The 14,123-nt window shown below is 43.5% G+C and overlaps 1 protein-coding gene across 2 annotated transcripts in view; it reads right to left on the bottom strand.

Moving 5' to 3' along the window:
- CREBBP (CREB binding protein) overlaps positions 1 to 14,123 on the bottom strand; it is a 99,870-nt gene that overhangs the window by 49,394 nt on the left and 36,353 nt on the right. The window contains exons 3-5 of one of the 2 annotated variants that reach the window (XM_054391340.1): positions 13,232 to 13,408; positions 1,444 to 1,693; positions 621 to 734 (exon numbers count right to left, since the gene is read on the bottom strand). In XM_054391340.1, the coding sequence (XP_054247315.1) occupies positions 621 to 734; positions 1,444 to 1,693; positions 13,232 to 13,408 (541 nt within the window). The remainder of the gene's footprint in view (positions 1 to 620; positions 735 to 1,443; positions 1,694 to 13,231; positions 13,409 to 14,123) is intronic. The other variant, XM_054391341.1, reaches the window with a different exon arrangement.

Genomic DNA, 14,123 nt, shown 5'->3' with positions numbered 1-14,123 from the left:
AACCCACCAACAGAAGTTCAGTATTTTCTGTTTGAGAGCAAAAGGGAAGAAATGCACTAAAAACTGACTGTCCTCCAGTAAAGAAATAGTTATCATCAAAGCCAGGGATGGGAAAAACCACTCTGGTCTGCAGAACTTCATACACTTTTCATTAAGACACACAAAATAGATTTTTTTTTTTGTGCATAAGAATCTCTTTTTCTGTTTTTTATGAATGCTTTTGTTTATTCTCAATCATTAGTACGCTGATTTGCTTCTAGCAGCAAGAAAAATAATGAAGTAGCCTATACCTTCCCCTAAACCCTACCTACATCCAAAACTGCACTATAACTGGAATTTATTGACCTGCCTCACAAAAAAGCACCAGACAGAAGGTGCCACACCCTTTAAAAATGGTTGTGTGCTTGATCTGAGATTTTCCCTTTTTGGTTATTGTGCATTAAGTAAGAAATTGCATTCAATGATCAGAAAGGAGCATTCACCAGTAGATTAATCCTTATATAGTAAACATCTATTCGTTTTACTGGGGCACCTTTGAAGTTTACTCCTATACTGCACATCTGATGAACCTTATTTCAGCAGCATCACTCCTTTGTGAGGGCAGGAAAAGAAGTACTCACGTTGTTGGTTTCTTTTGTCACTGGCATTTTTCAAAGGAAGGCACACAGGACAGTCGTGCCGAGTACAGTTCTTCCAGTGGGAGATGATTTGTCTTGAAGATGCACAATGAGCAACTGCAACAAGGAAAAGCAATCAACTTAAGGTCACTCCTTGGTTAATTGGTTTGGAATTAACTCATCTCATTTTTCAGAGTAACTATTTTTTCCATTTCACATGCAATGCTGTACATAGAACTGAATGCAGCTACAATGATTTGGGATCTGCCACTAATGCTGTAAAACAAATGAAGGAAACTAATACTTTTAAGACATAGTGGATATTACTCTCGTTATACAACACAGGTGATGAAAAAGATGCTTCAAGGCTACACTGGCACTATTCTCTTCTAAAGGGCAAATATTGCCTTCTGTTTTCTAAACTGGCAAATGCAGAGAGATCAGAAACGCAAACTGGGCAAAGGTAATGAAGGGTTCTCAACCCATGTAACAGGCTCCCCAGGGAGCTGGTTGAATCCTCATCCCTGGAGGTGTTTGAAACACACAGAGATGTGGTGCTGAGGGACATGGTTTAGCACCACCCTCGGCAGAGCTAGGTAATGGTTTGACTCAATGACCTCAAATCAATGACCTCAAAGATCTTTTCCAGCCAAAATGATTCTGCTATTCTATGAAAAAGGGAGCAAGTGGTTAATTTAAGAACCGGTTCTGGCACTTGTTTGTGCCAAGTGTGGGGACCCTCCTGACAAGAGAAACGCTGCTGCCAAACAGGTAAGAAGCCTTCACAGCCCAATTGGCAAGAGCAGTATCAGCACCATGCTCTTACCTTGGCAGGCCTTCCCAGCTTGACAGTGCGTCATGTGGTTGAGGACATTCTTCATGGTTCGGCAGTGCGGCAGCGCGCAGGCCCGCACCTCCCCGTTGGCTTGCTCCCGCCGCTGACACTTGTGGGCGTGAAGCAGCAGCACCAGCTGCTGCTGGATCAGTTTGCGCTTCTCTGGGTCCGCCGTTGGTCCAGTCGCCATCGCCTGCGTCGGTACAATCCCCACTTGTTGGACTTGGGTTTGCATCTGGGACTGAGAGAACAGAGAGCTCAGCATCCTGTCTGCAAGTCTCTGATTTTAACCTTGTATAATAATTTGGGTGATACAAGACTGGCCAGCAAGCATGCTGTGCTGACTGGCGACGCTGCTCTGAGGAGCGTACACCAAAGGTTTCTATTCTAACCTTGGAACAGCAGAAGTGTAGTGAGAGGTTAAGACATTTACAAACAACAGTTTAACTAACGTGCCATCCAAAGCCTTCTGTTTATTAGATCACAACTCCAACAGGAACGAGCTCTGACCACACTGCAAGTGGAATTCAAGTCTGTTAGTATTATACATTTATATTATAGATATAGATTGGAGAGAGTCCAACAGAGAGCTATGAGGATGACTGGCAGACTTGAACGTCTCTCCTATGAAGAAAGACTGAGAGATCTGGGGTGTTTAGTCTGAAGAAGAGAAGGCTGAGAAGGCAACTTATCAATGTCTATAAATATATGAGGGGTGGGTGTCAAGATGAAGGTGACAGTCTCTTTTCAGGGGTGCCCAATAATAGGCCAAGAAACAATGGGTGTAAGCTGGAACACAGAAGGTTCCACCTCAATATGAGGAGAAAATTCTCTGCTGTGAGTGTGACAGAGCCCTGGAACAGGCTGCTCCAGATGATCCTGCTTGGGCACAGGGGTTGGACTGGACAATCTCTAGAGGTCTCTTCCAACCCCTAACATTCTATGATTTTACATACTTCACTCTCAGTTTCTTGTCCCTAACAAAAAGAGGAGTCCAATGGGAGAAGACAGTCAAGAAGATGTCTCTACATATTGCAGTACAAATCCTAAATCAGCCGCTCTTCTCACCAGGGCTGATATTCCTGTCATAGAGAAAAATTCACAGGTGAGATGTATACAGTTTTTTCCCAGAAAGGGCCACCTCAGTCTGGATTAGCATTATGTTACTAGGTTGCATTAGCTTGCAAAACCTGCTGTTTTATTTCCAGCACCCATTCTTCATGGACACAATTCTGCACCCGTGCCTGAGCCCTGCCTAACAGAGCCTTTGTACCCTTCACTCTGGCTTCACTCTAAGGCCCAGCTCATGGCAGTGCAGAAGAGAAACGTCTCCCTTGACCTCTCATTTCTTCAGCACAGGTTTAGCTTCCTTACCACCTTCTTAAACATTTGAAGGATAACAAACTTAGTTTTAGTTTTGAAAATTGGGTTCCTATCTACAGCCTGCAACAACTCCATGAGCAGGAAATACTTGACTGCAAAAGTGCTTAAGTCCCTGTGATTTGCAGCCTGAATTCAGCTCACAGACAAACATGAAACTGTCCCAAGAATCACTTTGATTATGCACTGTAAAAACAGGGTACAACAGAATGGCTCACCAAATTCCCAGCTACCTAAGGAAAATCAGCCATTAAAAACATTTATACATGGAGTATAGGAAGAACAGGATTGTAGTGGGGAGATAACAGGGGAAATAGTTCAGTGCTGTCTACAGAACTGCTGGTCAAAGTCTGCTTAATACATTGAAGGACAATCACAAGTGACAGAACATATCATTTGTAGCCTGCTCTACTTTTGACCTCCAGAAGGATTCCCCAGAGAATTCCACATCTTACAAAACAGAACACATATCAGCAAACGCCCTCATTTTCTTAGGTCAACAAAAGAATCTCTAGCACAAGTTCCCAGTACTTTGTCCTCAAGCCATGCCACCAGCACATCAGGTTTTAGAGTTAGCTTTTCTTCTGAAGAATGAAGCACACAAGATCAAGAAGAAAACTGGTATTTGATGGAGGACATGGGGAATCTGCCACTGATAATGATTAAACAAAGAGGAATTTTTGCATCTGTTTGTCTTGAGCTTGCAAGAGCAGTAAAAGAGGGTGAAAGAAACCTATGTGCATGCAGCTAAAATCTAGTCTTCCATTTCTTCTGTGAACAAATCCCCAGGAGCAGACAGGATTTGCTGAAATGATTCTTGGGTCACATATAGGAAACAATTAGTTCAGCTAATCTGCAGAAAAACACAGGGACTGTGACAAAGAAAATCTTGTTGCAAGTGATGTTTTCAATCCAGTCAACAAATTGTTTCCCAAGCTGAAGTTCTCCTTTTGTTACTACCCAACCAGTCAACAGATACGACTACAGCTGTATCAGCATAGATGCCCAGACCCAAAAAGATTTCTTGAAGATTAAGTATGTAAAAGCAGGATTGTGGCGTATCAGCAGTCAGAAGAACAAGCAGTCTTGGTTCAGATGACAGTATCTGCATGTAAGTGCAAAAAACAAACAAACAAACAAAAAAAACCACACCAAAAAAACCCAAACAAACTTCGAATTTCTATTTCCTAAGCTCTAAAGAGTTGGGTTGATCACTCTTACGACCTGATAAAGTCCTAAACTTGCAAATATAACAAATTATTTTTCCACCTTACTTCCAGGATAGTTGACTGAGGAAGGTTACCTCTTCCCTGTTAGTGTGTGTATTAAGAACAGTGGCCTGCAGGACCAGTTGAGCATTGGAGATATGCTGGTGCATCACAGGCACATCAAAGGTGTGTAAATCCTTCATCAGCCACAGAAATCATTCCACTCCAAAATGAGCGGGAGGCTTCCTGCTGCTTCACCTGAATGACTAACAATTTTCTTGATGAAGTAGGAAATTCAGACACTTCTGCTCCCACAATTAAAATAAATGCTTCAATGGCCAGATACATAAAATAGAAGAGAATTTTGCTTCTCTTGCTACCTTGCTGAGCTCCATCACAAACAGAACAGACAGATCAGGGGTTGGAAGTCTGCTACAACCTCCAACAGAGATAGCAGCTCCATTAACCAGTTTTCTAGAAGCAGATTAACACAAAACTTCTATGGTGTAATGCAGCTACTACTACCACTTAAAAATACGGAAACTGGAGAAAAAAAATACTCCAGAGAGACCTTCTAGTGACCTTTCAGGACTTAAAGGGGGGCAATCAGAAAGCTGGAGACAGGATAAGGGGTGATGGGTTTGAACTAAAAGACAGAGATTCAAACTACAGAGAAGGAAGACTTTTTTTTACACTGAGGATAGTGAGATCCTCTCCCAGGTTACCCAGAGAGGTGGCAGGTGCCCCATCCCTGCAACCTTTACAAGGCAGGTTGTTTGGGGCTCTGAGCAATCTACTCCAGTTGCAGATGTCCCTGCTGACTACAGAAGGGGTGGACTAGATGAGCTTTACAGGTCCAACCCAACCTGTCTGTGATACTATGATTTTACGTATTTGTACAGGAAGTCTGTTCTGCTCTGTCCCTCTTTCAAAGAGTGCAATCCTCCTGTGCTTTTGAGCAGCACAGGTGCACAAGTATCTCATCTTCATGGACTTAGATGGACACAAAAATCCCTGGTGGCTTTACTTTACTGAGATGACCAGTAATCCTCTGTGTTTTGATGTATTCATACTCAAAAGCACTCACCATCATCTCTCAAGATCAAACACTATGTACCTCTTCTTATCAAAGCAGGCACCAGTTTCAACAGCACAGGTAATCTTTCCATAGGTCAAACAGCCCAAGAGAGAACCCAGTCACACCCTAGCTTCCACACAGCATTTTCTATGTTTTCAAAACATATTTCCTCTTCCATAATTCCTTTTTAATTTCCAAGTTCTTTCCCTCTCTCTTATAACAGAATGCTACTTTCTGGAATTGCTGTATTAGGACAAAACCTATGCTTACAAAATGCCTTTTGGTTCTTGATGACTGATATGAAATCAAGAGAGGACCTTAATGAGATAATTAAGAGTCCACTGCCACAGAGGATTAGCATTTTGATGTAGTTGTGTGTTTTATAGACCTTCCCTTCCAGGGCAGGTAGCACTTTAGACTCAGGGTTTCTCAGTCTGTTGGTATCAAGGACTAGAAGGAGGATGTTATTTACTAGTGACAGGGGATTTTGAACACATCATCCACATGTGTACTTACATCCACTCATGAACACTTGCAAAGAGCAAGTTTGCACCCCACCTTCCCTCACACCCAAACCTCTTCAGTTCCCCTTCAGTCACAGGCTCAAAGTGTGATCTTGAGGGTCCCTTTCAGGAAGTGGGCATGAAGTGAATATAGGCATGAACTGTACATCTCAAACTGATTAGCAGCACTTCTATCTGAATTAAGTAATTCACAGTGTGATCAACTCCAATCACATACCCCACACATTTACATTAAGATTGGAATGAGTCTCTCCTGCAAACAGGAACTGCAGGAACTCTCCAGCAAGCATAGAGCCAGCTGTGAACAACCCAGGAACCACTGTTCTGTCACACAACTGTAGTGAGTGCTCAAGTGGCAGCTATATGTTGGCATCAAGGAAGAAGGCATCTCTCAATGAACTGAGGCTTTTTCTACCAGTAACTCCAGAGCTTCACTGGGAAAGCAACATAGAACTAGTTCGCTCTCCTTGCAATTCACTCTGATATTCTGCATGTGGATGGTGGTTTCTCTGGTTCTACCAGTTACTGTAAAGATGCATGGTCTGAACAGCCTGGTCCTACCCAGACAGGAAGGATCCTTATGACCTCTGGAATCTGAAGGTCTGCTTTGGCTCACCCAGAACAGACTGACACCATGGAAGGACTACAAGCACAAGCACTTATGTTTGCACCAAATAACCCCACAAAGGTGCATATTCTCATCTAAGTGGCAGAAAGAATCAGAATCTGAGTTTGCACAGTGGGCAGAAGACTTTAAGACAGGGGGAAAATGGCTCCCTAAAATGAACACAGCCTCAGAAGGTAGTCATGACTTCAGCCTCTTAGTAGCACCAACCTGAGTGCTTGCAATGCAGCTACAAAGGAGAGGAAAGGGAAGGCGATACTTGCAGCTCCCACATTCAAAGCTTCATGGTCTTAACATGAAGAGTATGTTCAGAGCCCAAGATCTATTTTCAAAGCTTTGGCATTGACATGGCTACAGGCAGAATCTTCACATCAAGAGAAGTATCTTCATCTTCCAGTTTCCACTTACCAGAATGGAGTTTAACTTCCCCCTCTGAAGCCAGTACTGGGGAGCAAGTCTCACAAGCCCATGGCAACCACAAAAGGGGACAAGGCTCCTATGGTCATTCCATCGAAGGAACTTGAATAATTGGTCCTAGAGAGTGTCCTCAATGCCCTTGGCTTTTAATCACCAAACCAATTTTCTTGTAACACCAGTCTCAGTATTATGCAGTTGACTCTGCTGGGAATCAAGGCTGGATCACCATCTTTCTTAAGGATACACTCTTGGAGTTTTACTTTCATGTCTTTCTAGGCTTTCTTAGGAGAAGGACTAGTAAATGCCAAGAAACACATAATGAAGTGTTTCAAAGCAACAAAAAGGAACAAAGCTGGATAGAGGAATCTACAGACAAAGTCCAGCTTTCACATACAGGAAATCACCTGAACAAAATTAAAAGACCTTTATGCACAATTTCCTGGGTGACAACACAGACACAGGAATGATCAACATTAAAAATCTTAAGAGCCACATGAGAAGTTTTCAGTGAAGTTATGGAGTACTTCACCTCAGAAGCTGGAAGAGAGTAAGAATTGGCAATGGATATTCTCCACCACATACATTCCTCTCCAGGGGATGGGATAGTGGAAAATGAGCCAAAGCCTTTTTCAGTTGCCTTTTGTTAGCCTGGAACCTTTATTTATGGATGATGCTAAAATTGGAACATTCCCCCATTCACAGCAATACATGTTCCCAGGATGAACTCCTGCACCCAGATGCAACAGAGATGCCAGCTTTGCTCCCAGGCCAACGACAGAGTTTCTCTGGCACTGGACATTACCTGTTAAGTTTGTTTCCAAGTTTTCAAGAACTTTTCCTTTAGAAAACCATGCCAAAGCAATATGGATAAAAGCTTTTCGCAGCTGTTTGCTAGACTGCTGCTCCATTTCAAATCAGGTGAAATTCTCTTCAGAAAGAGGAGTGAGCATGCCTTGGAAAGAAACTTTTGAGTGCAGGTTGTGACAAGCACAGGGGAAGTCAGCACAGCAAACAGCAAGCCCACCAGAGACTGAGGAGACTGCTGCTGAGAGCAGCAAGCAGGCACACAGAATGTCTCTGGGGTGACAGTTACAGACCTTTCCCACAGTGAAAGAGAAGACTGTGCTGCAAGAGAGGGAAACAAAACAAAACAAACCAAAACAAAACAACAAAACAACCATCACTGGAAGGTTGAGAAAGCAAGCTGTAAGGACACCATATAGTGTCCTTTTCATGAAGCTTTTTATTTCAGATCTCCAGAATAAAATACAAATTGTCTATTTTAAGCAGCCACAGTTCTAATTGTTCTACCTGGACCTGGCCTCCCAGTTTAAAAGCTTTCCTCCTCTGTCTAGGTGGCCTGCAGTGAGGCACACACCTAAGACATCTTCATCCCTCAGTCATTGTCTTCCTCTTTTCTGATCAAAATTTGTTAATAAAGAAATGCAAATGGCATAGAAATAGATAAACAAGGAAGAAACCCACAGAATGCAGAGATGCAGTTTAATAAAAAAATGGAATAAAAACACAATAGAAGATGTACTGCTCCAATTCTAAGTCAAGAGAACTGAGGAGAAAAATTCCTTTGCTTCTAGAAAGTAATATTCTCTTAACTCCATCTGCTGGCTGTAAGGATAACTGTGAAACCAGGCTGGTGCCTGGAAGCCACGCTTCACACACAGTACTCCTAACCCATGTAGAAATACCAGATTTACTGGTATGTCCACGAAGAAACCATCCATCACCACCCCTGGAATATGCAGCACCGCAGACGCAGCTCAGCTTCAGTGAGTTTGATGGAGAAGTCTGACAGGGTACCCTCCACTGCCAGCACATCCCAGCACCTGGGCATCTGCAAAAAACAAAGAGCTCCTGGCTTCCATACAGGCTGCACACTGAGTGCCGAAGTGCATTGCACAGCTCACTTCCACTGGCCAGAGGCTTTGCATGATCTCACTGCAGCACAGCGCTGCCAAGCCTGCACCCAACAACTTTAGTGACGCGGAGTCTCTACAGCGTGTCATCAAACCTTCCAACCACGTCAGAAGTGACATCTTTCTTTTGCAAACAAGTCATTCACTCAAGATTTCAAGCTGCCCATTCTTAAAGGACAACTGATTGTATTCTGTAGCAGTCTCACACAGCGATAGCTGATACGTTGTTTGGATCCACAAAACAAACAAAAATCAATCTGCCCAGCTAGCACTGAAAATTAATACCTTAATGCTGACCTTTTAATCATTTTAATACCATAAGGTTTGGTACTTCTTTCCTAATTAAGAGATTAAACTAAATGTGCTTCTCAGGGTCTAGCATAAGGTCATGCTTGGAACAAGGGCTGAAGATGCAATGAACTAATGTTTCTGAGAACCACTTCATCCTGAAGCCAGGGGAAGAAGAGAGCACATCATCTGAGCAGAGAGGTAGCCTGGATGTGGATTAAAAACTTGCACTGCTGCAGTGGAGGCTTATCCTGGCTGCCCATGGGAGGGCTATATGCCTGGTAGAGAGAGATCTCTCCTGGTCAGTGCTTGGGACAGAAGTGGCATACATAATGATGCTCAGAATAATGTGGATTAAGAACCATCCTCACCTTTCACTTTGCAAACTTACAGAGAAAGGCCAAAGACTGAAAGGGATATTTTCAAATGCTTTGCTTCTCACAACCAAGGGCTCCTAAAGACAACAGCTGCACCTTTCCACCTCTCCAGTTTAGATATTCTTAGTGGTAACCAAGATGTTTCATGTCATGCTGGAATGCTGCCTCAGATGTGCCACATATAACCATAAGCAGTGCTTTCATTCACATGGGTTTGTCTCTCCCATGAAACTGTACTTTTGGGGCCCTTTAAGATAAGGATAGTATCGAGGGCTGCTTTTGCAAGATATGTGGTGCCAATTACCTCACAAACCCCCCTGGAGGCCCTTTTAAAGGCATGGATTTAGTCCTTCACTTGCTGTAGGAGATGGAGTATGAGCTGATCCTCCACAGGCTACATTTTGACAGAGGCTAACAAAACATTACACCCTTTGCCACATCACTCCTGCCTTCTTCAGGAAACAGGGTAGCCCACAGCTCCAGCAGACCATGCACAAGGCCAGACACATGAAATCAAACTCCCACCTCCAGGGACGTAGCAAATGAAGGGACTGCAGCAAGAGATCATGATGCAATAGCTCAAACAGTGCACCCTGCTCTGGGGAGCTGCCACTATCACAAGCAACTTTTCACAGTGCCACTTGGGTCATACTTTAGCTGCCCAACACAGGACAGAGACATCAATTCCATGAGTTACAGGAGCACACATCTAACCGATGTGCATGTTATTTTACCTTTAGACAATGTCTTAACACATCAAATGAGGAAGACTTTAATAAGTCAGATTCTACAAACCTCAACTTCAGAGTTCTCCCAGTCTCTTTGTGCCCTTCAGCCTCTGGTTTAAATCTGCAGTAAACCAGGTCTAGAGAGCTTCTCCTCCCCACTCTACTCTGTCCTGGTGAGACCACTCTATCCAGTTTTGGGCTCCCCTGTTCAAGTGAGACAGGGATCTACTGAAGAGAGTCCAATAGAGCACTGTGAAGATGACTGGGGAAATTGAACATCTCCTGTGAAGAAAGACAGAGAGATCTGGGGCTGTTTAGTCTGGAGAAGAGAAGGCTGAGAGGAGATCCTACTGATGTCTATAAGTGTCTGAGGGGTGGGTGTCAAGATGAAGGTGCCAGGCTCTTTTCAGTGGTGCCCAGTGATAGAACAAGGAACAATGGGTACAAGCTAGAACCCAAGAGGTTCTGTGTCAACAGGAGGAGAAAGTTCTTTGGTGTGAGGGTGCTGGAGCCCTGGACCAGGCTGCCCAGAGAGGTTGTGGAGTCTCCTTCTCCGGAGACTTTCAAAACCTGCTTGGATGCATTTCTGTGTGGCCTGCCCTAGGTGATTCTGCTCTGGCAGGGAGGCTGGACTCCCTCTCTAGAGATCCCTTCCAACCCCTACCATTCTGTGATCTTTATCTCAGTGAGGCACTGTGAAAATTAACTAATCCAAAGTATATGCATGCTCCAAGGATGACTTTTCCAGTACAGTCAGCAAGGTGCACAGCTACACAGCAAGCAGCAAAACCAACCAAATGTTGACTATATGCTCTTTCAGAGGGCACTGCTGATGTTGTACATGGAATGAAGCAAAGCCCCCGTGGAAGGAACAGCTCCGGCCATGTAGGTACTGTTAGCAAATAATTACACTGCTGCCAAGGAAAGGTTAACATTTAACAAGTCTGACATTTCCTTCTGAATTCTTGCCTTTGCAATAAAAAAAAAAAAATGTTTTGATGAATACTTCACATTTTAAAAGATGGAAGTTCCACCACCATCAAGGCCACAATCAGACTAAGTACCACGTGAGCCACACGCAAGATTGAGACCCTCTGGCTCAACACTGGCCAAAAGAGCTGTTACTGGCCATACTGGCTTGGGGGAGAAAAAGATACATTGGGGCATACAAAGCTTCTGATATCTGAGAAACAAAGAAAGATGGTTTTGATTGTTCTCTCAGAAGGCAACTGGTACCTGACATTTTAATGAAACTGCAATTCACAGCAGCAGGGAAGCAAGTTTCTTTACTTTGCTCCCTCTCTTGGGCAACACAGGAAAGAGGAAGTTTGGTTTTTTACTTCTTCCCCCACCACTACACAAGTTTTGATGGTAAATGCCTTTTTTATTCCATCTGAATATCTGCCATTTCATCCTATACTAATGAGTACATTAGGATTTACGCTTCCCAAACCTGACATTCGAATGAGCTCAAAATTAGCTTCAGAATGAGGCAGCCCCTGAGGTGAATCAAACACTTTGGGGCAGATTTCTAAGTTCTCTGCAGAATCAGAAGAAAAATTAATTTGTTTTGCAACAGATCCAAACTTAAAGTGTTTTAAAAACAAAATTAGCAGAGTCATGCAGAAATTTGTCTTTTATAAATATTCTGCATAAGTTCAAGTGGTATTCTGAACATGGTCACAGAATACCAGCGTGGTGGGGGTTGGAATGGTCCTCTGGAGGTCATCCAGTCCAACTCCCCTGCTAAAGAAGGGGCACCCACAGCAGCTTGCCCAGCATCACAATGGCCAGGCAGTGCTGGAATCTCTTCAGAGGAGACTCTACAACCTCTCTGGGCAGCCTCCTCCAGGGCTCCAGCGCCTTCACACCGAAGACTTTTCTCCTCCTCTTCAGATGGAATTTCCTGGGTTGCAGTTTGTACCTCTTGGCCATTGCCCTATTGCTGGGCACCACTAACAAGAGTCCGGCCCCATTCTCCTGCTCCTCAGCCTTTAGCTCTTGAAAAGATCCCCTCTCAGGATGCCCTTCTCCAGGCACACCAGCCCCAGGGCTCTCAGCCTTTTCTCCTCACAGAGCTGCTCCAGGCCCCTCAGTTTTGGAGCCTCCCCTGGACTCTCTCCTTTCCTCTTCTGAACTGGGGAGCCCAGAACTGGATCCAGGACTCCAGATGTAGCCTCACTAAGGCACAGAAGAGGTGGAAGAGAACTTCCCTTGATCTGCTTGCCACACTTAATGCATCCCACAATACCACTGGCTTTCATTGGCCATAAGAACACACTGCTTAACACAACATGTTCTTAATCCTAGTCACCAGCTTCTTTATGTAGCCATAAGTAGTAAATGACAGCTGATATTAAACAAAGCGGGAAATGAATAAGCACTCCTCCAAAATCAGGAGAAAACAGGGAGTTTATTACATCCTGTTCCCTCTCAAACATAGCCTTATTAGTGACAGGCAGGTAGCACACTCGCCGATGGAAGGACAAGCATTGCTGGTGCCAAAAAATAGCTGGTTTTCTAGTCAATTTTAAAAATAAGCAATTTGCATCTTATGGAAGGTTTTACAAGTTTCTATAGTAACTGCTGTCACGTATAAGAATATAAAATGCAACAAGCTGGAGTCGCCATGGAAACGACACAAGCAGTTTGATTAAGACGCAGCCACACGAAGACAAACAGGAATATTTCATTTTACTTTAGAAAGGAAATTCTAGTAAACAGAACACTACAAACTTGGGCAAGGTATCCTAATAAGAACTGCTCTCCTAAGTTTGTGAGCTGCAAGCCATGCATAGTACAAACTGAGAAGCATGTGGTGTGTTTACCCTGTCAGCTTCAGAGGATGTGAAAGGTGCCATTTAGTTGCAGGAAGCTGATGACTTATCCAACACTTTCTAATTGATGTAGGAATTTAAAGCTACAAACAGCACCTACAGTGAAGACATTTTCTTCTGGTTTGGAACTAAATGCACCAGACTAAATGAAAGAATGCAATGCAATTCTTAAAACACTGAATGCTTAGAAAGTGCAATTATTGCATAAAACAAGCACAGACTTTCTACATACACTGCAGAGCAGCAGTGAGGAACCATGGGGTAACTCTGATGTCTAAATGCCCGTAAGTAGTTCCAGAAATGCTGCAGAAGATGCATCACCCAAGAATTCATAAAGTACTTCCAGGATATAATGGGTAAGGGAAGCAGGCAGGTAAACTCACCATGTTTGGCACACTGGTGACAGGAGTACTCTTGATGTCGGCAGGAAAGGCAGACAAACTATTCGCCATGCCTGGCTTGTTTGGTAACTGAGGATTCACTCCTGTAGCTCCCATCTGCTGCCCTCCAGTTTGACTGAAAGGCTGCCCGAAGGGACTGGTGTTACCTGTCATTCCCATCTGGAAAAAAATGAGTGAAATTATTATCATCTCCTTGATTCCAAAGGGACATTACAAAAAGAAAACATATGTCAAATATCCATCTTTGCATTCACAGAGACCAAGCTTGGGTTTAAGTTACTCAGTATTAAAAGTCTTCATTTCCCAACATTGATCACATTTAATTTTTTTAAACAATTTCACAAATTTACACAGTCAACTTACAAAATCATTGTGCAAATGCAAAGCAGTCTGTACTGACAGGAATTTCTTTTGCCAGCACTGCAAAAACTTCTGCAAACCAACCAATTCTCAACTCCTGAAACACTTACAGCATTCTGTGCCCAAAGCATGGATTCCTGCATACACTGGGTAGGAAGAGAAAGGCATCTAGCAAATGCTTGGCTACTTATGGTTTGCTGCTTAGGGAAAACCATCAGAGCAAAAGGACATCTAAGGGTCAAAATGACATCCCTAAAACTCACGTGGAAACACGATTCCCTCTGAATGAGGAAGAGAACAGTGCCCATCCGAAGAGCCCCTGCACCTCAAGAATAGCCTATCAAGAGGAGTGCTGAAATCACTTATTACATGAGCCAGTTAATGCTACACAGTGTAAAAGGTCCTGGAAAGACATTTTAGCAGGATTGTACTTCTTTCAAAGAGGACTTAGACTAGGATTCTCCTTCCCCCCTCCAGATAGAGGGGAAATGTCAAGTGGACAGCTCATGCTTTG

Source organism: Indicator indicator, chromosome 22 (assembly GCF_027791375.1).
Source record: "Indicator indicator isolate 239-I01 chromosome 22, UM_Iind_1.1, whole genome shotgun sequence".
NCBI classification, from domain to species: domain Eukaryota; kingdom Metazoa; phylum Chordata; class Aves; order Piciformes; family Indicatoridae; genus Indicator; species Indicator indicator.
This window is presented reverse-complemented; position numbering and strand designations above follow the sequence as displayed.